This window comes from Schistocerca cancellata, chromosome 3 (assembly GCF_023864275.1).
Source record: "Schistocerca cancellata isolate TAMUIC-IGC-003103 chromosome 3, iqSchCanc2.1, whole genome shotgun sequence".
In the NCBI taxonomy this organism is placed as follows: domain Eukaryota; kingdom Metazoa; phylum Arthropoda; class Insecta; order Orthoptera; family Acrididae; genus Schistocerca; species Schistocerca cancellata.
In genome coordinates, this window is record NC_064628.1 from 920,356,484 (window position 1) to 920,380,947 (window position 24,464).

The window sequence follows — 24,464 nt, forward strand, 5'->3', positions numbered from 1 at the left end:
TCGTGACAATGAGAACGAAATGTTTCTTAAGAGAATCATGTGACCACTGCGGACTTCTGTTTTATTCCAACAGTTGAAAACTCCGATGAAAGAACGAAGATTTGCAGCGACAGACGAGATAAAAGAAAATTCACAGACGGCGCTTAGCACGATGCAGCAAGAGGTGTACGAAGACTACTCGTACTTCAGGAAGTGGAAAATGGGTCGGGAGCGGTGTATCAGCTGTTGAGCAGAGTGTCTCGTAGGAGACCATGCACAATGAGTGAAAGGTAAGCGTAGAAAAATTTTGTGGATAAAGTTTCGGCATTGTTTGAACAGACCTCGTAGATTAAAAAAGTTTCGCTGCGAAGCAGTTGCCCATACTTTATTCAGTCCCGATCTCTTCCCATGCAATATACATGTTTCTGGAGCTCTGAGGAAAGCTCCCTGAAGAAATACGATCGTGGCCGACGATTTATTTCGGACGGACAGGTGTACTTCTGGGTGCAATCATGGGTCTGTGGGCAGCCGTAAACATTTTCCCATGAGCGCATTGACCATCTTGTCTAACATTGAGATAAGGCGGCTACTTTTGAAATAATAAAAAACTTTAGTTACTTTCTTCTCATATGTCTCGTTTCCATTTGACTGCCCATTATAGTCAGTTGCTAGGCTCTCCCGTTGCCAAATATGCCCCACAACGAAACTAGACGCAAGTGACCGAGGTTCATAAGCGCGTAGAAAACCGTTCGGTTACATTCTGACACGAACAGCTTACACGTTTTTAAGTCTACAGTTACGTAGTTGGTTGTGGAGGTTCTTCCCACGTTTTGCCTCTCCAGTACACTCCCAGCACCACTTCTGCGATTGACAAAGTTCTGAACAGGACTTCTCTGCTGAGAAATTGTTATCTGAGAAAAAGGTTGAGGTAATGTCGGGCGGCGAGCTTCCGTGCGTCCCTGGAACAGCTCGGAAAAAATCCCCACTTCGGCTTCTGCGAGTGCAGCGGCGGCGGCCGGCGGCTTCCTCCTGCTTGCCGGCGCTACGACGCGGCCGCGTCGCCGCTGGCGCGCACGTGGTAGAGGCGGCGGCTGCGCCACAGGTAGGAGTACCAGTAGAACATGTTGATGGCGAGGAAGCACAGCGGGAAGACGATGCGCGACGCGCGGTCGATCTTGGAGACGGAGTTGAAGCGCGGCGTGCGCCGCTTCTTCCTGGGCGCCGAGCGGCACGCGTGCGGCTGCTGCAGCTGCAGCTGCTGGTGCTGCATCTGCAGCTGCGGCTGCTGCAGCTGGTGGTCGTCGCCGCGCGCCGCGCCGCCGCCCGACGCGGAGGACACGGCGACGCTGCCGCCGCCGCCTTCGCCGGCCGACAGCGCGGGCTGCGGGGACGCCTCCGGGGGCCGGCTCAGGCACGACACGGACCTGCGAACCGCACGGAGCGTTCCTGTACTGCCCGCTGCTGCTGCTGCCGGGAGAGCGACCGACAGGAAATCCGCAGACGCGGTGTGCAGAGGTTAGAAACACAACAAGTACAGGGTGTTTCTAAAATGACCGGTATATTTGAAACGGCAATAAAAACTAAACGAGCAGCGATAGAAATACACCGTTTGTTGCAATATGCTTGGGACAACAGTACATTTTCAGGCGGACAAACTTTCGAAATTACAGTAGTTACGATTTTCAACAACAGATGGCTCTGCAGGTGATGTGAAAGATATAGAAGACAACGCAGTCTGTGGGTGCGCCATTCTGTACGTCTGCTGTAAGCGTGTGCTGTTCACAACGTGCAAGTGTGCTGTAGACAACATGGTTTATTCCTTAGAACAGAGGATTTTTCTGGTGTTGGATCTCCACCGCCTAGAACACAGTGTTGTTGCAACAAGACGAAGTTTTCAACGGAGGTTTAATGTAACCAAAGGACCGAAAAGCGATACAATAAAGGATGTTTGAAAAATTTCAACCGACTGGGAACGTGACGGATGAACGTGCTGGAAAGGTAGGGCGACCGCGTACGGCAACCACAGAGGGCAACGCGCAGCTAGTGCAGCAGGTGATCCGACAGCGGCCTCTGGTTTCCGTTCGCCGTGTTGCAGCTGCGGTCCAAATGACGCCAACGTCCACGTATCGTCTCATGCGCCAGAGTTTACACCTCTATCCGTACAAAATTCAAATGCGGCAACCCCTCAGCGCCGCTACCATTGCTGCACTAGAGACATTCGCTAACGATATAGTGCACAGGATTGATGACGGCGATATGCATGTGGGCAGCATTTGGTTTACTGACGAAGCTTATTTTTACCTGGACGGCTTCGTCAATAAACAGAACTGGCGCATATGTGGAACCGAAATGCCCCATGTTGCAGTCCCATCGTCCCTGCATCCTCAAAAAGTACTGATCTGGGCCGCCATTTCTTCCAAAGGAATCATTGGCCCATTTTTCAGATCCGAAACGATTACTGCATCACGCTATCTGGACATTCTTCGTGAATTTGTGGCGGTACAAACTGCCTTAGACGACACTGCAAACACCTCGTGGTTTATGCAAGATGGTGCCCGGCCACATCGCACGGCCGACGTCTTTAATTTCCTGAATGAATATTTCGATGATCGTGTGATTGCTTTGGGCTGTCCGAAACATACAGGAGGCGGCGTGGATTGGCCTCCCTATTCGCCAGACATGAACCCCTGTGACTTCTTTCTGTGGGGACACTTGAAAGACCAGGTGTACCGCCAGAATCCAGAAACAATTGAACAGCTGAAGCAGTACATCTCATCTGCATGTGAAGCCATTCCGCCAGACACGTTGTCAAGGGTTTCGGGTAATTTCATTCAGAGACTACGCCATACTATTGCTACGCATGGTGGATATGTGGAAAATATCGTACTAAAGAGTTTCCCAGACCGCAGCACCATCTGTTGTTGAAAATTGTAACTACTGTAATTTCGAAAGTTTGTCTGCCTGAAAATGTACTGTTGTCCCAAGCATATTGCAACAAACGGTGTATTTCTATCGCTGCTCGTTTAGTTTTTATTGCCGTTTCAAATATACCGGTCATTTTTGAAACACCCTGTAGAAGCGTAACGCTTTTGGATAGCGTAACATTTCTGGCTGTTGGCACTTGATTTTATTTCCACACATTACATTTCAGTTGAGCAAAAATATAGTGCTTGACGAATGACATCGTAAGGCAAAGTGAGTGCGAAACAACATACTCTTGTCTGTTCAAATAAGTTACGGGTTGGCTGCCGCATGACGTCGACCACCGCCGATATTTCGACAGGAGCGCACCCTGCCATTCTCTAGGCACAACTGCAAGGAGGAAGCAGTTTGCAAGGGAATTTAATACCTCGATTCAAAGAGGGGAAACAAGGAAGATACCGTACACAGAACAAGTAACCGCATAGTCAACACACAACCAAAGATGACCAACATCACATGACACAGTCACGTCGATTAAATATTTGGGCGTAACACTGCAGAGCGATATGAAGTGGGACAAGCATGTAATGGCAGTTGTGGGGAAGGCGGATAGTCATCTTCGGTTCATTGGTAGAATTTTGGGAATATGTGGTTCATCCGTAAAGTACGCCGCTTATGAAACAATAATACGACCTATTGTTGAGTACTGCTCGAGCGTTTGGGATCCCTATCAGGCCGGATTGAGGGAGGACATAGAAGCAATCCAGAGGCGGGCTACTAGGTTTGTGCCCGCATCTCGTGGTCGTGCGGTAGCGTTCTCGCTTCCCAAGCCCGGGTTCACGGGTTCGATTCCCGGCGGGGTCAGGGATTTTCTCTGCCTCGCGATGACTGGGTGTTGTGTGCTGTCCTTAGTTAGTTGGGTTTAAGCAGTTCTAATTCTAGGGGACTGATGCCCATAGATGTTAAGTCCCATAGTGCTCAGAGCCATTTTTTTACTAGATTTGTTACTGGTAGGTTTGATCATCACGCGAGTGTTACGGAAATGCTTCAGGAACTCGGGTGGGAGTCTCTAGAAGAAAGGAGGCGTTCTTTTCGTGAATCGCTACTGAGGAAATTTAGATAACCAGCATTTGAGGCTGACTGTACATTTTACTGCCGCCAAGTTACATTTCTCGGAAAGACCATAAAGATAAGATAAGAGAGATTAGGGCTCGTAGAGAGGCCTATAGCCAGTCATTTTTCCCTCGTTCTGTTTGGGAGTGGAACTGTGAAAGAAGATGCTAATTGTGGTACGAGGTACCCTCCGCCACGCACCGTATGGTGGATTGCGGAGTATGTATGTAGATGTAGATGTATCGATAGTGACTATTAATCAACAGATGAGGTAGCACTAATTCTGTCCCTCTGTTTTTCGATGAGAGATAGAGCCGGATTCCAAGCAGCATTTAAACAAAATCTACCATCTTTGTTCATAGGGTTGCTTGATAGTTTGATTTCAACAGCTTCCTTGATAACACTATCCCATTAGCTCGACGTGCGAGCCAGAATCTCCGTGCTGTTGTATTCCATGGGACGACCGGTGTCAAGGCAATGTTCTGCAATAGCGGATTCGCTCGGCTGTTGTAAGCGTGTGTGACGCTTATGTTCAATACACTATTCTTCCACAGTTCTGGTTGTCTGACCATTATATGACATGCCACAACTGCAAGGAATACGAATTACACCAGCTTTACGCAAACCAAGATCACGTTTTACCGACGCCAGTGGGGCCTTAATCTTAGAAGGTGGTCGAAAAACACATGATATCTCCGCATATTACTGCCAATCCAGTTGGAAATGCTTCCTGCGTAAGGAAAAAAGGCCGTAGGCTTAGGTGCCACTTCGTTGCTATCGTCACTCACCCATTGCTCAGAAGGCTGATTGGGCAACGCACGTTTGATCTGCCTCTGATATTTCTGATGTTGGTCATCTTTGGTTGTGTGTGTTGACTCTGCGGTCACTTGTCTGTGTGTGATATCTTCCTTGTTTCTCCTCTGTGAACCGAGGTATTAAATTCCCTTGCTCTTTGCTTCCTCTTGGCAGTTGTGCCTTGAGAATGGCAGGGTGTGCTCTTGTCGAAATATCGGCGGTGACCGACGACGTCACCTGGCAGCAAACCCATAAGTCATTTGAACATTCAGTTCTCCGGGAAAAGTTAAGGTCTCAGACTCTTTCCTCTTTATTACTGGTTTCAACTCAATTATGATTCCGCGACAGGTTTTTGCACAGATGTATTTAGCTACATGTACATATAGCATCTGGACCGGATCGCTTCCACATAATTTGGTGCACACACTACTTGCTATATGGGAATTAGAACTCCGAGGTTTAGAGTCTCCTACACCCCTTAGGAGCGGCTGCCCTGCATGAGAGGTACGTGCTGCAGCTATAATTGGAATGGCTATTCAAGCGGATTGGGACGTGTGAGCACAAAGACTGGGAGAAGAGGTGACATATAGTGAGAGGAGGAGGATGAGATGGATAGAGATAGGGGGCGGAGAAGAGATAGGTAGAGATAGGAGGAGGAGAATTATAGGTGCCGTACATGCACGTGGTGGGGCCACAGGTAAAAGTCTAGCAAATCGTAAACTGGCTACTGGTCTTACAATGATGTTAAACTTGAGTTATTATAGCTGTCGTAGAGTGCTCGTCTGTCTCTGTACTAAGACTTAATCTCTCTGGGGTCACTGAAACCGGCCTCGTATTTGAGAAATGAGTGAGGCAGGATTGTACCTTAACCATGACGTGATTTTATCTGCATGTTGAACAAACGGTAAAGGTACCCAAGGATAAATTTGGGTAAGAAATTAAATTTCACGGAAAAGAACTAATAACTTCGAGGTTGAAAATAAAATTTTAACTTCGTCAGACATAGAAAAGGACTTCGAAGAAAGGTTGAACGGACTTTTTAGTGTCATAAAACGAATTCTAAGCTGGCCTTTGAGGATAGAAAATCATGGACAACGGAAAGCCATCGAATTAAATAGGGCGATTTGGTTCCCCACATCAGACTAGGTGTATATCGGGCTGGTACAAATGTCACCACTTAGATACACTATTCGCGAACATTTAGAAAACATTGAAACATTTCGATATGCATGGCACTAGACGCAGATATTTAAGGAAACACAGATTCCACCCCAGAGGCAAAACGTGTGGCGACAGGAATGACATCTAGCCATCCTCTAACATAATCAGAAAACATGGCGACCTGGTCCAAAATAAAAGACGATACTCTGGGAAGAAGTTGTTCGCTTTGTGAACTCCGCCGTGATCAACAACGGGAATAGCATGCTAGCTACTCGTATGTACGTCTCTGTGTTTCACTAGGCTGAGTAGAATGGAAAAAAGCGCATCAAATCAGTGTTAAGACAGCAGAAAGGTAACTAATGCAAAGGGTGTGACAGGAAGTGGGAGAGCGTCGCAGCTGGCGGCGGTACTGACCATGCGCTGGGCCGGCGCCTCGCCGAGGCGGGCAGCACGCGCAGCTCGGACAGCGGGATGACCTCGACGAACCTGGCCGAGTCGGCGGACGACGAGGAGGAGGGCTGCGGCGTGGCGGCCGCCTGCAGCCTCCTCAGGAACGAGCCGCCCCGGCCGCCCACGCCGCCCACGCTGCCGGAGCTCGCCTTGCGGCCCCCCGGCGCCACCGAGCCGGGCTCACCCTGCGGAACGAGGCCCCAGCGATCACCACCATCGGAGCGTTTTATACTAGTCCCGTCGAGAGTCTTCATGCTGACGCTGGTGAATTGCCACTCACCTACCGGCGCGATATACTGCTTTGTCGGTATGCCTGTCGGCTACTGTCAATGCCCGACCACCTGTCTTATCGTTCCTTTTTTGACGACTCTCTCGACCGTTAATACGGGTTGTATGTCTCTGCCCTGCTACCCCCTGGAGTTCGCTTTCGTCGCCTCCTTCAACACCTTAATTTTTCACTCCCTGCAACCTTTCGAGTGGGCGAGAGCCACACGCCACCTTTGCTCCAGGCTCCGGTTCGCGTTCACCTTGACCTCAGCTCGCTCCCAAAGGAGGTTACCCCCGGTTCGGTCTACCACTCCCGTTTTGTTCATTAATATGACCTTCATTTATACAGATGGCTCTAAGACCAATGACGGGGTCGGGTGTTCTTTTATTGTCGGGGCACAAAGTTTCAAATACCGGCTCCATGGCCATTGAAAGGTCTTCACAGCTGAGCTCTTAGCCCTCTACCAGGCTGTTCTTTACATCTGCCGCCACCGACATTCTGCTTATGTCATCTGCTCCGATTCCCTGAGCGCCATCCAGAGCCTCAGTGATCCGTATCCGGTTCACCCTTTCGTGCACCGGATCCAACGCTCTCTTCAGCAGCTGGTGGACGTCGGTTCTCCGGTTAGCTTTATGTGGGTTCCTGGCCATGTCGGTATCCCTGGGAACGAAGCTGCAGATGCCGCGGCCAAGGCTGCGGTCCTCCAGTCTCGGACAGCTTCTTGTTGTGTCCCTTCGTCAGATTGTAGCAGGGTCATTTGTCGGCGCATTTTATCGCTGTGGCATGCCGATTTGGCTGCACTTACGGACAACAAGCTTCGGGCCTTGAAACCTCTTCCCGTGGCTTGGACGTCCTCCTCCCGCTCTTCTCGGCGGGAGGAGGTCGTTTTGGCCCGGTTACGAATTGGACACTGCCGGTTCAGCCATCGCCATCTGCTGACGGCTGCGCCGGCGCCGTTCTGCCCATGTGGGCAATTGCTGACGGTCCGCCAAATTTTAACGTCCTGCCCGGATTTTAACACACTGCGTCTTGATCTTGGCCTGCCATGTAGTCTAGATGCCATTTTAGCGTATGACCCACGAGAAGCTGCTCGCGTTCTTCATTTTATCAACTTGACCAACCTCTCTAAGGACCTTTGATTATGCTGTTTTTTTTTTTTTTTTTAAATCCTATGCCTGTCAGTCTGTCTTTTATCGTGTTTTCCCTTTTAGTTGCTGTTTTAAACTTGTGCCTGGCGTTGCATTCCTAACGTAGTCTGGGCGCTAATGACCATTGAAGTTGTGCGCCCTAAAAACCACCCACCACCGACTCTGGTAGAGGCAGCAGGCGGGCCGTTACAGCGTCACTGCTGCTCTCGTCCATGCGAGTCAGAGCTGCATATGGGGTGGTCATGACAAAACCGGGCAGAAAAATATTTCGTGCACAACACAGTTTGTATCATCCGCCCCAGATGCTGAACACGTATATAGCGTTGGCTGTCTTAGTTTTCAAATGTCTGTGAATCACGTAACTGAGGTGCAACGTGGGGACCAGTCCAGTATTCACCTAGCGGGATGAGGAAAACCATCTAAAAACCACATCCACGCTGGCCGGCAAACCGGCCCTCGACGTTAATCCACCGTGTGGATTCAATCCAGAGCCGGCACTCCTACCTGAGTCCATGAAGCAGCGCCTAAGCGCTCTCGGCTACCCTGGAAGTAGAAGGTCAGACTGCTGGAAGAAGAATCGCAACACAACAAAATAATTCAAAATAATTAATGTAGGGCAATGAAATTTCGGGAATACATTTTTTTATTTAACATATGAAAGCTGTTAACGTTGCAAGTCCACAGGTTAATATAAGCGTGTGATAACCCATTGCAAATGTGAAATGCTGGTACATTAGCAACAGCGTAGTAGCCAGAATATTGAATGCAAGCATGAAAACGTCCATGCATTGTGTTTCATATCTACCGGACGTTTATTTGTTGGATGGAGTTCCTCGACGTTTGCTGCTGGTCAGTAAGTACAGGAACGATTAATGATCTTTGCAGATCATGCTGGAGTTATTGTCCGATGATGTCCCATATGTGGTCGACTGGAGACAGACATGGTGATCGAGCGGGACATGGCAACATGTCGACTCCCGTATGTTGGATTACAACAGCGTTCTGCGGGCGAGCGTTGTCCTGTTACAAAACACCCCCTGTAATGCTGTTCGTGAATGGCAGCGCAAGAGGTCAAACCACCAGACCGGCGTACATATTTGCCGTCAGGATGTGTGGGATAACCAAAGCGTGCTCCTGCTGTTATACGAAATCGGACCGCAGACAATAAATAACCTCAGGTGTATGTCCAGTACGTCTAGCACGCAGACAGGTTGGTTGGACGCCCTCAACTGGCCTCGTGACCAGCACACGGCCTTCGCTGGCGCCAAGGCAGAAAATACAACACATCTCTCCCCTGCCTCCAGTACCAATGTTTCAAATGGCTCTGAACACCATGGGACTTAAGTTCTGAGGTCATCAGTCCCCTAGAACTTAGAACTACTTAAACCTAACTAACCTAAGGACATCACACGCATCCATGCCCGAAGCAGGATTCGAACCTGCGACCATAGCGTTCACGCGGTTCCAGATTGTAGCGCCTAGAACCGCTCGGCCACCCCCGGCAGGCCCTGCCTCCAGTGAGCTCTCCCTTGACGCCTCTGAACTCGCAAATGGCGGTAGTTTCGTGTAGGTGGAATGTACGGTAGAGGGTGTATGGCTTGGAACTGTTCTTGACTTGTAACAGACCGTTGTGGCACTGTGGTGCCAACTGCTGCTCCAATTGCTGCTGCAGATACCTTACAATACGCCAGAGTCATACGCCAAACACAATGATCCTCTTCTCCGTAATGCCACTGGGACGTCTAGAGACCTGTCTACTTGCAACTGTTCATTCTTTTGAGTACTGCTGCCGGAAATCATGTACAGTAGCTACATTCCTGAAAAGTCTTGATGTAGTATCGCAAAAGGAACACCCAGCTACTCGTAGCCCTATTACGTGACCTCGTTGAAACTCAGGGCGGTGTAGATAATGGCGACTTTGTCACCTTAAAGGGACTGTTGAATAACATCAACTCACCACGTTCAATATCAAAGGTAACTAACGCTCGCGACGGTTACAGCATATACACTCCTGGAAATGGAAAAAAGAACACATTGACACCGGTGTGTCAGACCCACCATACTTGCTCCGGACACTGCGAGAGGGCTGTACAAGCAATGATCACAAGCACGGCACAGTGGACACACCAGGAACCGCGGTGTTGGCCGTCGAATGGCGCTAGCTGCGCAGCATTTGTGCACCGCCGCCGTCAGTGTCAACCAGTTTGCCGTGGCATACGGAACTCCATCGCAGTCTTTAACACTGGTAGCATGCCGCGACAGCATGGACGTGAACCGTATGTGCAGTTGACGGACTTTGAGCGAGGGCGTATAGTGGGCATGCGGGAGGCCGGGTGGACGTACCGCCGAATTGCTCAACACGTGGAGCGTGAGGTCTCCACAGTACATCGATGTTGTCGCCAGTGGTCGGCGGAAGGTGCACGTGCCCGTCGACCTGGGACCGGACCGCAGCGAGGCACGGATGCACGCCAAGACCGTAGGATCCTACGCAGTGCCGTAGGGGACCGCACCGCCACTTCCCAGCAAATTAGGGACACTGTTGCTCCTGGGGTATCGGCGAGGACCATTCGCAACCGTCTCCATGAAGCTGGGCTACGGTCCCGCACACCGTTAGGCCGTCTTCCGCTCACGCCCCAACATCGTGCAGCCCGCCTCCAGTGGTGTCACGACAGGCGTGAATGGAGGGACGAATAGAGACGTGTCGTCTTCAGCGATGAGAGTCGCTTCTGCCTTGGTGCCAATGATGGTCGTATGCGTGTTTGGCGCCGTGCAGGTGAGCACCACAATCAGGACTGCATACGACCGAGGCACACAGGGCCAACACCCGGCATCATGGTGTGGGGAGCGATCTCCTACACTGGCCGTACACCACTGGTGATCGTCGAGGGGACACTGAATAGTGCACGGTACATCCAAACCGTCATCGAACCCATCGTTCTACCATTCCTAGACCGACAAGGGAACTTGCTGTTCCAACAGGACAATGCACGTCCGCATGTATCCCGTGCCACCCAACGTGCTCTAGAAGGTGTAAGTCAACTACCCTGGCCAGCAAGATCTTCGGATCTGTCCCCCATTGAGCATGTTTGGGACTGGATGAAGCGTCGTCTCACGCGGTCTGCACGTCCAGCACGAACGCTGGTCCAACTGAGGCACCAGGTGGAAATGGCATGGCAAGCCGTTCCACAGGACTACATCCAGCATCTCTACGATCGTCTCCATGGGAGAATAGCAGCTGCATTGCTGCGAAAGGTGGATATACACTGTATTAGTGCCGACATTGTGCATGCTCTGTTGCCTGTGTCTATGTGCCTGTGGTTCTGTCAGTGTGATCATGTGATGTATCTGACCCCAGGAATGTGTCAATAAAGTTTCCCCTTCCTGGGACAATGAATTCACGGTGTTCTTATTTCAATTTCCAGGAGTGTATTTAAATAAAACTAGATTTGGATACACATAGTGACGCTATTAGCGTCACTTTTATGCGACTGGTGCGAAAGTAGAATAGACATCACCTTTCAGATGTAGTAACACGTCTACCAATTTTGATTTATGTTGCAACCCTCCTCTTGGAGTTGCGGTTTTCTTCCGTCAGTAAATTTTCCTGGTCAGTTTTACCTTGCCCATCTCGTAGGTCAACAGGCTCCTGTGGTCGTAGTCACTGAAGGCGAAATCTTCTGAGATGTCAGGCCGCTTTGTCTTCCTCTTCAAACATCTTCAAAACTCGACGTTTCTACCCCATCGGTGGGATCTTCTTCAGGAGTCTTCTGTACAGCCAACCAGGGACTCCGTAAGACTCCACAGTAAATCCCCAGCAGAGGGGTGACAAAGTCGATTTTTGGAAAAGTCCAAATACGAGTGGAAGGGATAACGTGACGAGTCATAAGATCTTAAAAGATCTCAAAAAAAAAAAGAGTTAGTCCAGTTGTAGTCAATGAGCCTTTGAGGATTTTATGTATCTGACTAAGGAGGACCGAATCATGTGGAGAAACGCACTTCTGCATCAGCAATCTACATCTACAACTACGTCAATATCCACAGCCATACCTGCATCTATACGTATTCTCTACAAACCACGTTACGCTTTGTAGTGCGGGGTACTTCTGGTAACATTAACACTTCTCATCCTCCCAGTTCCATTAACGAAATGTGCGTGGGAAATGCGAATGTCAGTAACCCACATGTGAAGTCTAATTTCTTGTATATACATCAAAAATTTTTTTGCATCACCTCGGTTCCGAGAAATCCGGATCCTATACAGAAAATTGGAACAGTGATCGCCCTTATTATTGCTCATGAAAACCACACATTGCATGTTGTACCACCATACAGCGAGTACTTCAGAGATGGTGGTACAGATTGCTGTACATAACGGCACTTCTAATACACAGTATCACGTCCTCTTGCGTTGATTCATGTCTGTATTCGTCGTGGCATATTATCCAAAAGTTCATCGAGGCACTGTTGGTCCAGATTGTCCCACTCCTCAATGGTGATTCGGTGTAGAGCCCCCGGAGTGGGTGGGTACGTCTTCCATAAACAGCCCTTTTCAATCTATCCCACGCATGTTTGATAGGATTCATGTCTGGAGAACAAGCTGGCCACTCTAGTCAAGCGATGTCGTTGACCTGAAGGAAGTCATTCACGAGGATGTGGACTATGGGGGAGCGAATTGTCGTCCATGAAGACGAATGCCTCGCCAATATGCTGCCGATTTGGTTGCACTATCGGTCGGACGATGGCATTCACGTATCGTACAGTCGTTACGGATCCTTCAATGACCACCAGCGTCGTACGTCGGCCCCGCATAATGCCACCCCAAAACAGCAGGGAACCTCCAACTTGCTGCACTCGCTGGATAGCGTGTCTACAGCGTTCAGCCTCCAGACACGTCTCCGACGATTGTCTGGTTGAAGGCATATGCGACACTCATCATTGAAGAGAACGTGATACCAATCCTGAGCAGTCCATTCGGCTTGTTGTTGGTCTCGACTCTACCGCGCTGCAAGGTGTCATCGCGCGGAGTGACCGCGCGGTTTGAGGTCATGTCACGGATTGCGCGGCCCCTCCCGAAGGAGGTTCGAGTCCTCCCTCGGGCATGGGTGTGTGTTCTTAGCGTAAGTTAGTTTAAGTAGTGTGTAAGTCTAGGGAGCGATGACCTCCGCAGTTTGGTCCCTTAGGAATTCACACTCATTTGAACGTTTTGCATGGTGCCGTGGTTCCGAAGACGGACCTCGCTATGGACGTCGCAAGTGGAGCTGCGCATCATGCAGCCTAATGTGCACAGTTTGAGTCGTAACAAGAGGTCCTGTGGCTGAACGACCACCATTATTCAACATGGTAGCGTAGCTGTCGGGGTTCCTTCCAGCCATAATCCTTAGGTAGCGGTGATCCACTGCAGTAGTAGAGCTTGGGCGGCCTGAGCAAGTCATGTCATCGACAGCTCGTGTCTCTCTGTATCTCGTTCATGTCCCAACAACATCGCAATGCTCCACGCCGAGGCACCTGGACACTTTCCTTGTTGAGAGCCCTTCCTGGCACAAAGTAACAATGTGGACGCTATCGAACTGCTGTATTGACAGTCTAGGCATGATTCAACTACAGACAACACGAGCCGTGTACCTCCTTCTTGGTGAAACTGACCGGTTGTCGGGCCCCCTCCTTCTAATAGGCGCTGCTGGTGCCTGGTTGTTTACATCTTTAGGCGGGTTCAGTGACACCTCTGAACAGTCAAAGGGACTGTGTCTGTGATACAATATCCACAGTCAATGTCTTTCTTCAGGAGTTCTGGAAACCAGGGAGATGCAAAACCTTTTTTGATGTGTGTATGACCTCGTTGTGATCATCGCGCGAGGTGTATCTGAGAGACAGGAATATGTTGTCCAGTTCTTGCTTAAAAGTATGGCCTCGGGATTTCAGCAGTAAACTTCTCCGTGATGCACAACACCTCTCTTGTAGCACCTTCCACGGGACTCCGTTGAGCACCTCTGTAACGCTCTCACGCTTACTAAACGAGATCGTATCAAAAAGTTTCCACCTCGTTGGATCTTCTCAACTTCTTATTCTTATTTAAAACGCTAAGGATACCAAACTGGCGACTAACACTCAGCAATTGTTTGGAACAGGGTGTTCAAAATGTTCAAATGTGTGTGAAATCTTATGGGACTTAACTGCTAAGGTCATCAGTCCCTAAGCTTACACACTACTTAACCTAAATTATCCTAAGGACAAACACACACACCCATGCCCGAGATAGGACTCGAACCTCCGCCGGTACCAGCCGCACAGTCCATGACCGCAGCGCCCTACACCGCTCAGCTAATCCCGCGCGGCGAACAGGGTGTTGTGAGCTCCTTGTTCCTTGGATGAATTACATTTCCTTAATATTCTTTCAGTGCATATTACCCTGGCAGCTATTTTTCTTAAAACTTCACATAAAAAAAGCATAGCTATCCCACCAATGATGCTGCGGACGCTTCCCACGCCCGGGTTCCCGGGTTCGATTCCCGGCGGGGTCAGGGATTTTCTCTGCCTCGTGATGACTGGGTGTTGTGTGATGTCCTTAGGTTTGTTAGGTTTAAGTAGTTCTAAGTTCTAGGGGAGTGATGACCATAGCTGTTAAGTCCGATAGTGCTCAGAGCCATTTGATGCTGCGGACGCGTTCTGAACGCCATTGTATGGTGCAAAGCGCACAACGCCAGGCGTCCTATGTTCTTGAGCATCGCTGATGTTAGCCCAGTGGATAAGCCACAAGATGACAAGATATACGACCCAATAAGGCACGTGTTTAGCAGATATCGTACAAACTCGACACTCCTGAGAATTGAGATACCTTTAGGAATGGACACTGCCGGACAAAAACGGACGTCGGGCAACATCTACACCAATATAGATACTCCGCCAGCCACTATACGGTGGCTGTGTCGAGGTTACTACTGCTAGTAATTTCCTTTCCTTTTCCAGTCGCAAATAGAGCGAAGAAAAAAACCACTATCTATATACCGCCTATGAGCCCTAAGTTTTCGTATGTTATCTTCGTGGTCCTTAAGCAAAATGTATTTTGGTAGCAGCAGAATCGTTCTGCAATCAATTACAATTCCCGTTTCTATAAATTTTCTCAACAGTGTTTCTCGAGAAGTGAGTTTAAGAGCTAAGAGGGAGGGGCACATGCTGAGGCAGTGAATGTTGGAACAGAAATGGACCAGAGCGGAGCAAGTAACGGTTTTACTATGTCGTCCGTCCTGCTTGTCGACCCTTACACTTGGTCGAACGTACGGCCCCTTCAGCTGCGGGGGAGACGGAACCAATGGAGGAGGCAGTGTGTGGGCGGAGTTGCGACGCAAAAACTTGGGCCCCCGGCGTCCCTCGTGGCCATTAGGATCGACGGCGCTGGAAAAAGCCCGCGGACCTCGCCAGGGGCGGGCGCTGGCGTCGGCCCCGGACACGCGCCCTGGGGGGCGGCGCGCGTTATGGGCGGCCGAATGTCTGCGGCCGCAGTTGCCGGGCGAGTAGCACTGCCTTGCGAGCCGCCTCCTCCCGAAGAGCGCGCAGTCGTCCGCTGGCGAGCGGCGGGCGTGACTAACGGGCTGCATAATCTCCAGTCACGACACTGACCTAACGGTCACCGAGGGAACGCCAGTCTACTTACGGGAGGCACGGGTAGACGTCATGAAGCCACGCTCTCGAGGGACTGGAAACTGTCATCGTCACATCAGAATTACGTTATTTCGAGCTTAGCAAGCATTTACCGTTATGGAAGAGCCGCTTCCGGGACAGGGAGGTATGCCAGCCCGGATCAAATCCACCGGGCGGATTACCGACGTCCCGGCCTGCCTGGATAAGGTTTTTAGGCGGTTTTTCACAACCCCCAGGTGTACAGGGTGGTCCATTGACGGGCCAAATATCTCACGAAATAAGTGTCAAACTAAAGAAACTACGGAGAGCAAAACTTGTCTAGCTTGAAGGGGAAAACCAGATGGCGCTATGATTTGCCCGCTAGATGGCGCTGCCGTAGGTCAAACGGATATCAACCGCGTTTTTAAAATAGGAACCCCCGTTTTTTATTACATATTCGTGTAGTACGTAAATAAATATGAGTGTTTTTGTTGGACTACTTTTTTCGCTTTGTGATAGATGGCGCTGTAGTAGTCACAGACATATGACTCACAATTTTAGACAAACAGTTGGTAACAGTTAGGTTTGTTAAATTAAAATACAGAACGCAGGGACATTTGAACACTTTATTTCGGTTTTTCCAATGTGATATATGTACCTTTGTGGACTTTTCATCTCTGAGAACGCATGCTGTTACTGCGTGATTACCTGTAAATAACACATTAATGTGCTGAAAGCTCAAAATGATGTCCGTCATCCTCAATGCATTTGGCAATACATGTAACGACATTCCTCTCAACAGCGATTAGTTCGCCTTCCGTAATGTTCGCACATGCATTGACGCATGTTGTCAGACGTTGTTGGTGGATCACGATAGCAAATATCCTTCAACTCTCCCCACACAAAGAAATCCGGGGACGCCAGATCCGGTGAACGTGCGACCCATGGTATGGTGCTTCGACGATCAATCCACCTGTCATGAAATATGCTATTCAATACGGCTTCAACCACACGCGAGCTATGTGCCAAACATCCATCATGTTGGACGTACATCGCCATTCTGTCATGCAGTGAAATATGTTGTAGTAACACCGGTAGAACATTACGTAGCAAATCAACATACATTGCACCATTTAGATTGCCATCGATGTAATGGAAGCCAATTATCCTTCCTCCCATAATGCCGCACCATACTTTAACCCGCCAAGGTCGCTGATGTTACACTTGTCGCAGCCATCGTGGATTTTCCGTTGCCCAATAGTGCGTATTATGCTGGTTTACGTTACCGCTGTTGGTGAATAACGCTTCGTCGCTAAATAGAACGCGTGCTAAAAATCTGTCATCGGCCCGTAATTTCTCTTGTGCCCAGTGGCAGAACTGTACACGACGTTCAAAGTCGTCGCCATGACATTCCTAGTGCATAGAAACATGGTACGGGAACAATGGATGTTGATGTAGCATTCTCAACACCGACGTTTTTGAGATTCCCGATTCTCGCGCAATTTGTCTGCTACTGATGTGCGGATTAGCCGCGACAGCAGCTACAACACCTACTTGGGCATCATCATTTGTTGCAAGTCGTGGTTGACGTTTCACATGTGGATCAACACTACCTGTTTCCTTAAACAACGTAAGTATTCGGCGAACAGTTCGGACACTTAGATGATGTCCAGGATAGCATACATAGCACACGCACGTTCGGCATTTTGATCGCAATCTCCATATTTCAACACGATATCGACCTTTCCCGCGATTGGTAAACAGTCCATTTTAATACGTGTAATGTATCACGAAGCAAATACAGTCCGCACCGGCGGCATGTTACGTGATACCACGTACTGATACGATTGTGAGTATTATAGCGCAATCTATCACAAAGCGAAAAAAGAGGTCCAACCAAAACAGTCATATTTCTTTACGTACTACACGAATATGTAATAAAAAACGGGGGTTCCTATTAAAAAAACGCAGTTGATAACCGTTTGACCTATGGCAGAGCCATCTGGCGGGCCAACCACAGCACCATCTGCTTTCCCCCTTCAGGCTAAACGAGTTTCGCTCTTTGTAGTTTTTTCGTTTCATGCTTAATTCGTGAGATATTTGTCCCTGTCACTATCAATGGACGACCCTGTATATCTCGCAAGCATCCATTTCCCACCTCAGTTACAAGTTTCCGCAAACATTTAGAAAACTTTCGCCCACTTCCACATGATTAACACTACACGTTAACAACTGGGGTGCACATATTCCATCCCAGGGGGTTAAAGGTGGCGACGTATCCTGCCAGCTCATAAACTAAACCTACCAAATTCGGTAATAAGCAGGCCGACCGTGCACCGATGTGGGACAAAAACAAAAAGCAGAAGGTAATAACAGGTCTTTAAGGCTACCATTGGTATTACCGTATGACTTTGCGTATTTCGAGCATTCAGATGAAAACGAGACAGGCAGTAAAATGGTAAATTAACTCTTTACTATTTCAAAAGTAATGGCCATAACTGTTAATACATTTTTGACACGGTGAAACAGCGGTGCCAATGCCTTCATGGAAAAATTTTTGCTGTTGCCTACGGGATCGTGGTTGTAACCCAGCGTGCACTTTTTCAAATGGTTCAAATGGCTCTGAGCACTATGGGACTTAACTACCGAGGTCATCAGTCCCCTAGAACTTAGACCCACTTAAACCTAACTAACCTAGGGACATCACACACATCCATGCCCGTGGCAGGATTCGAACCTGCGACCGTAGCGGTCGCGCGGTTCCAGACTGTAGCGCCTAGAACCGCTCGGCCACTGCGGCCGGCTTGCACTTTTTCGTCCGAAGCAAATTAACGGCCCCGACTGTCTTTTTTCAGAGTTCCAAACACATGAAAATGGGGCCGCCCACACGTTGCCGAGGTTGTTTCGATCACGTTTACGAAGTTTAGCTGGGAAGCCGTTACACATCCTCCGATCACTCTCCACGTGATTTCCGTATATCTGGAGCCCTAAAGGAAGACGCCGATTTGCTTCGTACGAAGTGGTGTGCGCCTGAGTACAATCATGGTTCTGTAGGAACCAAAAATGTTTTTCCATTAAGGCACTAACCATCTAGCTTCACAGTAGGATAAATGTGTTAGTAGTTAGATTACTCTTGAAATAATAAATGGGTAAGTTACATTTTTTCCATCGGTCTCGTTTTCATCTGACTGCCCCTTATACTTGGTGAACATTAATAAAATCGACAAGCGGATTCTGTAAATGGAGGAAAAAAGATTCTATCAATATGTGTCCAGAAACGCATAGCTACCACGGTGGATGGCGCTGACAAATGACAGTTCCTCTGGCCACGTGCAGTTTCTTCCTTGTGTGTTGCAGACTGTGTGATTGACGCAGCGCACTGCAAACAGGAGAGTGGTCTGTTATTCACGTCGGGAACAAGCCGAGATGATGCTTGTGTATGGCCAGGCAGACAGAAACGGTCGAGAGGCAGCACGGCTATACCAAAACAAATACTCTCCCAGACGCCAACCACATCACACATTTCAGGCCTTGACAAGGTGCCTGAGACCGGGCGAATACCCCGCGCGGCCCAAAGTACAATTATGTGTATCCCGTATGACAACCGATACTACCCCTATCACCTGCAGTCCCAAGGAGGCCATTTTCAACATCTGTTGTGACGTGGACGTGATGCAGCTCCGTACTGTGTTCCGTGACGATCTGTTGTCGGTGCACGCATACCGTCCATTTTCGGGCACCTGTTCATATGACATCGTTTCATCCATTTACAGTCATGAATCTGTTGCAACAGTTTGTCGGTTTTACTAAGGTTCACGCTGTATAATTTGACTCGTGATGGCACGCGCGTTTCGAGGGCAGAGGACGGATGACACATAAACAGTTACCAACAACCCCCCTCCCCCCCTCCACTGCCGCAATCTTGAAGGAATGGAAGTGCCCTGTATATTACAGCTTCATACGTCTGATTATTTAACAAATGATGTCCTTTAAGCACTCCGTCTTCAGGCCACAAGTGTCCCATCGGCACCATCCGACCGCCGTGTCATCCTCAGATGAGGATAGGAGGGGCGTGTGGTCAGCACACCGCTCTCCCGGTCGTTATAATGGTTTTCTTTGACCGGAGCCGCTATTATTCAGTCGAGTAGCTCCTCAATTGGCATCACGAGGCTGAGTGCACCCCGAAAAATGGCAACAGCGCATGGCGGCTGGATGGTCACCCAACCAAGTGCCGGCCACGCCCGACAGCGCTTAACTTCGGTTATCTCATGGAAACCGGTGTGTCCACTGCGACAAGGCCGTTGCCATATCCCTTAAGGAAAGCAAGTTTTTCACGCATCTCAGTGTTTAAGACGTCATAGCTCCTGAACTATGCATCATAAAAAATGGTCCAAATGGCTGTGAGCACTATGGGACTTAACGTCTATGGTCATCAGTCCCCTAGAACTTAGAACTACTTAAACCTAACTAACCTAAGGACAGCACACAACACCCAGCCATCACGAGGCAGAGAAAATCCCTGACCCCGCCGGGAATCGAACCAGGGAACCCGGGCTATGCATCATAAAATGATATAATTTTGCCGGTACGTTCAGTGGTATCTGTGGAATCTGTCTGCAAAAGTGTTTCGAATAATGTTAATACTAAACAAATAACGAATTAAAAAGTCACACCTAATACCGAAGTTTTACTCCATGAACGGCATAATGGCATTAAGAGCTAAACGCTTTTTCTTTCATGTTTTGTTAGTGTGTCAGCAAGAAAAAGTTTGGAAAATGTTTGAAATTATGTGTAATCTTTATTGCAGGACGGTAAGTACTCTCGTTCTCAAATGCTGTATGAATAAATTCCGGGTATTTGTGGGCCATCAGTTGCGCTGCGTCAAGACAAACACAGACTTTCTAACTTTTCTTATAGTGTAAAATTCTTAACATGAGATTATACTCTCTAATTGGTAGATTGTGACAGCATTTAAATTTTTTAAATTCTGTCAATAACTACGCAAGATACTGAAAACCAAATTTTAGTTTCCCCTGGAATCCATCAGACAGGCAACCTGTAAGCAGGACAAGGGGAACTTTTTTTTTTCGTTTCGACCTGCTATGGACCTCGAAGATTTTCATCTCTTCCCTGATTGTGTTTTCCTCTTCTGCCAGTAGATTTTCATTTTCGCTGACTGTGCTTCTTTTCTCTGTTTTGACCATTTGCAGGCAGGACGTGGAACTGGCATAGTAAGTGAAATAAAGTTTTTAGTAATTTTTTTTCTCTGAAAACTTCTCGATCCCGAATGTCATCAAATGTAATTTCAGCTTCTTGTAAATCCTTTTTAACTTGGCTTGCTCGTTTTGAATACGATTTTGTTTTTTAAATTTATGAATGTATGCGATGAGTAAGTATTTGCGGGTTCATTCTTTCCATATGACCAAAAAACATCATTCTCCGGTAACAATATCTTCTGTATGTTCGTATAATTCACAGTTGTGTCTTCGGTGGAATTCTCCGTTTTCTTTGATAGGACCAAGGATTTTCCTCAAAATTTTCCGGTCTTTTATTTCAAGTTTTCGTAGTGGATCTTTCTTCGTCATGTTTAAACATTCTGATGCATACAAAGCCGTTATGGTATTATAACGACCAAGTTTTAGGTTTAAAGACAGGCTTTCGCTTTTGCACAGATGAAGAGCACCTAAAACTTTAGAACACCTACTTTCTACAGCTGCATTTTCTGAATGCTCAGGTGTAATTATTTCTCCAAGATATTTAAATTTCTCCGACTGCTTGATTTTCTCTTATTGTACTTCAATATGAGGGGGAGCGTGTTTGATGTTTGTGATGAATTCAGTTTTGTTAAATGCTACTTTTAAGCCGGTCTTAGCAGCAGTTGATTGTAGGCTGGGCACTTGAACCTTAGCTTCGTCAATATTATTTGCAATGAGTACCAGATCACCAGCAAAAGCCAAATGGTTTACACTGAGGCCATTTCTTTTCTGTCCAATTTGAATCCCATAACCTAGCGGTCCGATTGTTTTCCACTCTCTGACTATCTTTCCCAGGACACAATTGAAAATCAATGGAGAGAACAGGTCACCTAGTCTCACCCCTGTACAGATTTCAAATGGTTCTGATAGTCCGCCTCTGAATTTGATCCTTGACACTGTGGTATTTAAAGAGGCGCTTGTCAGATTGATTGTTTTCCTATCTATACCAAATTCGGCAAGGGTGTTCTTTATTGTTTCTCGATCAATTGAGTCATACGCTTTTTGAAAGTCGACAAAGGTCACAACAAACGTTTTTGATCTTGATTTGGCGTATGATATAACAGATTTCAGGTAACGGATCTGCTCTGCACAGGATCTTGATGTTCTGAAACCAGCTTGATATTCGCCCAATTGTTGATCCAAGACTGATTCAGCTGTGTTTAACAACAGTCTGGAAAAGATCTTGTACGACGCTGGTAGCAAAGAGATTCCTCGGTAATTATTCAGATCACTCTTATCGCCTATTTTGTGAAGTGGGTGAATCATTGCTGCTGTCCAATCTGGAGACAGAGTTTCAGTTTCCTAAATCTTCACTGTGATATCATGGAGATGTTTTTTTGTATCATGATCTGCGTATTTCCACTTTTCAGCCAAGATGCGATCCTTACCTCCAGATTTGTTATTTTTGAAGATTTGTATAGTTTTCATGATTTCATCTAATGTGGGAGGGGGACTGTCTGCAGGAAGAACAGTGGGATAGAAATCAAGCTTTTCATTTGGATTTTCAGCATTCAGTAGGGATGAAAAGTAATTTCCAAAAGATGCAGCACATGATTTGTCCTTCAAATTTAGTTTTCCATCGAGTCCTTTTATATGTAACGTAGGAGGTTTGAGCTTCGATAGCTGTGGTTTGAAGGTTTTATAAGATTCTTGAGTGTGATGTCTTCTAAAATTTGCTTCTATTTCATCGATTTGGTTTTTGTTGAAGAGTATGTGATGTATCTTTCCTAACCTTCAAGAAGTTTTCGTGATTTTCGGAGGTTTTCTTGCTGTTCCATTTTCTCCAAGCATGTCTTTGCTTTTCAATTGCTTTATTACAATCTTCGTTCCATCACGGTTGTTTATATTTTTTATTGGTCAGTATAGTATCAGTGGCTGGTTGTACCATGGCTTCTTTAATTCTGTTCTAGTCTGCTTTATTTCGTTTGCTGTGTAGAGTTTCTGTAAATGTGTTGTTGACATCTTTCAGTATACTTACATAAAATCTTGGAGGTCTGTTTTTCCTTGAAATATTGGAAACGTTCTTTCGGCTATCTGGGATGTTATTCCTTTTTACCAGAGACAAGTAATGATCAGAATTAATGTTGGCATTCCTCAAAACTTTAACATTGAAAATTTCGCTGGTGGATTTTTTAGAAATAGCTACATGATCCAGCTGGAATTCTCCAAACATTGCGTTAGGGTGTTTTCAAGTTTCGACTTTTCGAGGTAGACGCTTGAAGGCTGTGGATTTTAAAAGAAGATCACAGTTCTTACAAATACCAATTAGTCGCTCACCATTTTAATTTGTTCTTTTATGTGCAGGATAGGCAACACCTTGCCTATCCTGCACATAAAAGAACAAATTAAAATTTTTCGTTTTTTTCGGTCATTAATATATATGATGCGCCTGTACAGAGATATTGTCCATAATTTCTCCTGACCTTAACTGCATTCATTCAGAAGTTAGTAGGAGTCTATTTCCGTTGTAAGGGAGTCCTTTGTGCTTTGAGTGAACGGTCCTTCGCACGTGAACAAACGAGATAGGTGCCAAAGCAGCTATTCTGTCCGTTAAAAGAAGTCAGTGTGCAGCACGCTACTAACACACCAGCCCCAAAACTTTGGAAATGAGCACAATAATGATGGCGATGGAGACGGTAACCTCTACACATTTAGTCGTCACCCTCGAAACCCAACGTTTTATATAATCATTACAGCAAGAGCCCTATCTCACTGGGGCCCGAATTCGTTTGCCGTCAAGATGCGTTTCCGTGGCTTGAACAGCTTGTCTCCAGACCACATGGTGCTGCCGTATAGGCGACATGTTGAGACAGTTTAGCAGAGTGCTACAGGTACCAGAAGATGGATGAACGTTGCCAATTACTCGGAGAAACAATCAATGAACTGTTGTTCACTATTTCCGACAGTCAAGTCATCTGGAATTACGGTCTGCAATTCGTAATTATGATCGCTACATTCTGTCGCTAAGTGCCATCATTAGTCATAATCCCTCTTACTTGCCCTCAATTACGTCTCATCGTACTTCATTTTGTATGTGTCCTCTGATAAATTACGTTTGGAGCTTTTCTTGGTTGACTGAGGGTTGTGTCCCAGACCTGTAACAACTATGTGGTATCCATGATCTTTTGTCACCGATTTCGGTGCCTATTTACCTTGTTTTATCTTGTTAGCTTCATTTTTAATGTCATTATGTATCTTTTAACAAAGTATGCATATTTAATTAAAATTATTTTAAAAATCGTTTTAGGAGATGTCAGTGGTCATAAAACACTACTAAAATATAATAAAAACAGTCTAGACCGCATAAAATATTTTCTTTTGAAAATGGTGACCGGTTTCGATAAATGTCTGATCATCTTCAGACCATTACATATTTTGTAAATGGAGTAACAGGAAAGTTGTTAGAGGACACATGAAAATATAAAAAACGCTGAAAAAATTATGTAAATACAAAATAAGTATAAAAAATACGATTACTCATTTGTATATAATGATGATTACGTGCAGAGTCAATAATAATAAGACACAGTTCTGCATCTTTGACTGGAAATCAGAACACATAACCAAAACGAAACTCCTCCCGCACTGGTCATGAAGGCCCAAAGGTACCAACTGGTCGCCGTGTCATCCTCAGTCCACAGGCGTCACTGAAAGCAGATACGGAGGGGCATATGGTCAGCACTGTATGTCAGTTTCTGAGACCAGAGCCGCTACCTCTCAATCAAGTAGCTCCTCAGTTTGCCTCACAAGGGCTGAGTG

The 24,464-nt window shown here is 47.2% G+C and overlaps 1 protein-coding gene across 1 annotated transcript in view; it reads right to left on the reverse strand.

Annotated features, from left to right (window-relative positions):
- Positions 1-1,021: 1,021 nt before the first annotated feature.
- The window catches only part of LOC126176653 (gamma-aminobutyric acid receptor alpha-like), a 308,835-nt gene continuing 285,392 nt past the window's right edge, over positions 1,022-24,464 (reverse strand). The window contains exons 9-11 of the mRNA XM_049923811.1: positions 6,385-6,605; positions 1,349-1,403; positions 1,022-1,234 (exon numbers count right to left, since the gene is read on the reverse strand). Coding sequence (XP_049779768.1) covers positions 1,022-1,234; positions 1,349-1,403; positions 6,385-6,605 — 489 coding nt within the window. The remainder of the gene's footprint in view (positions 1,235-1,348; positions 1,404-6,384; positions 6,606-24,464) is intronic.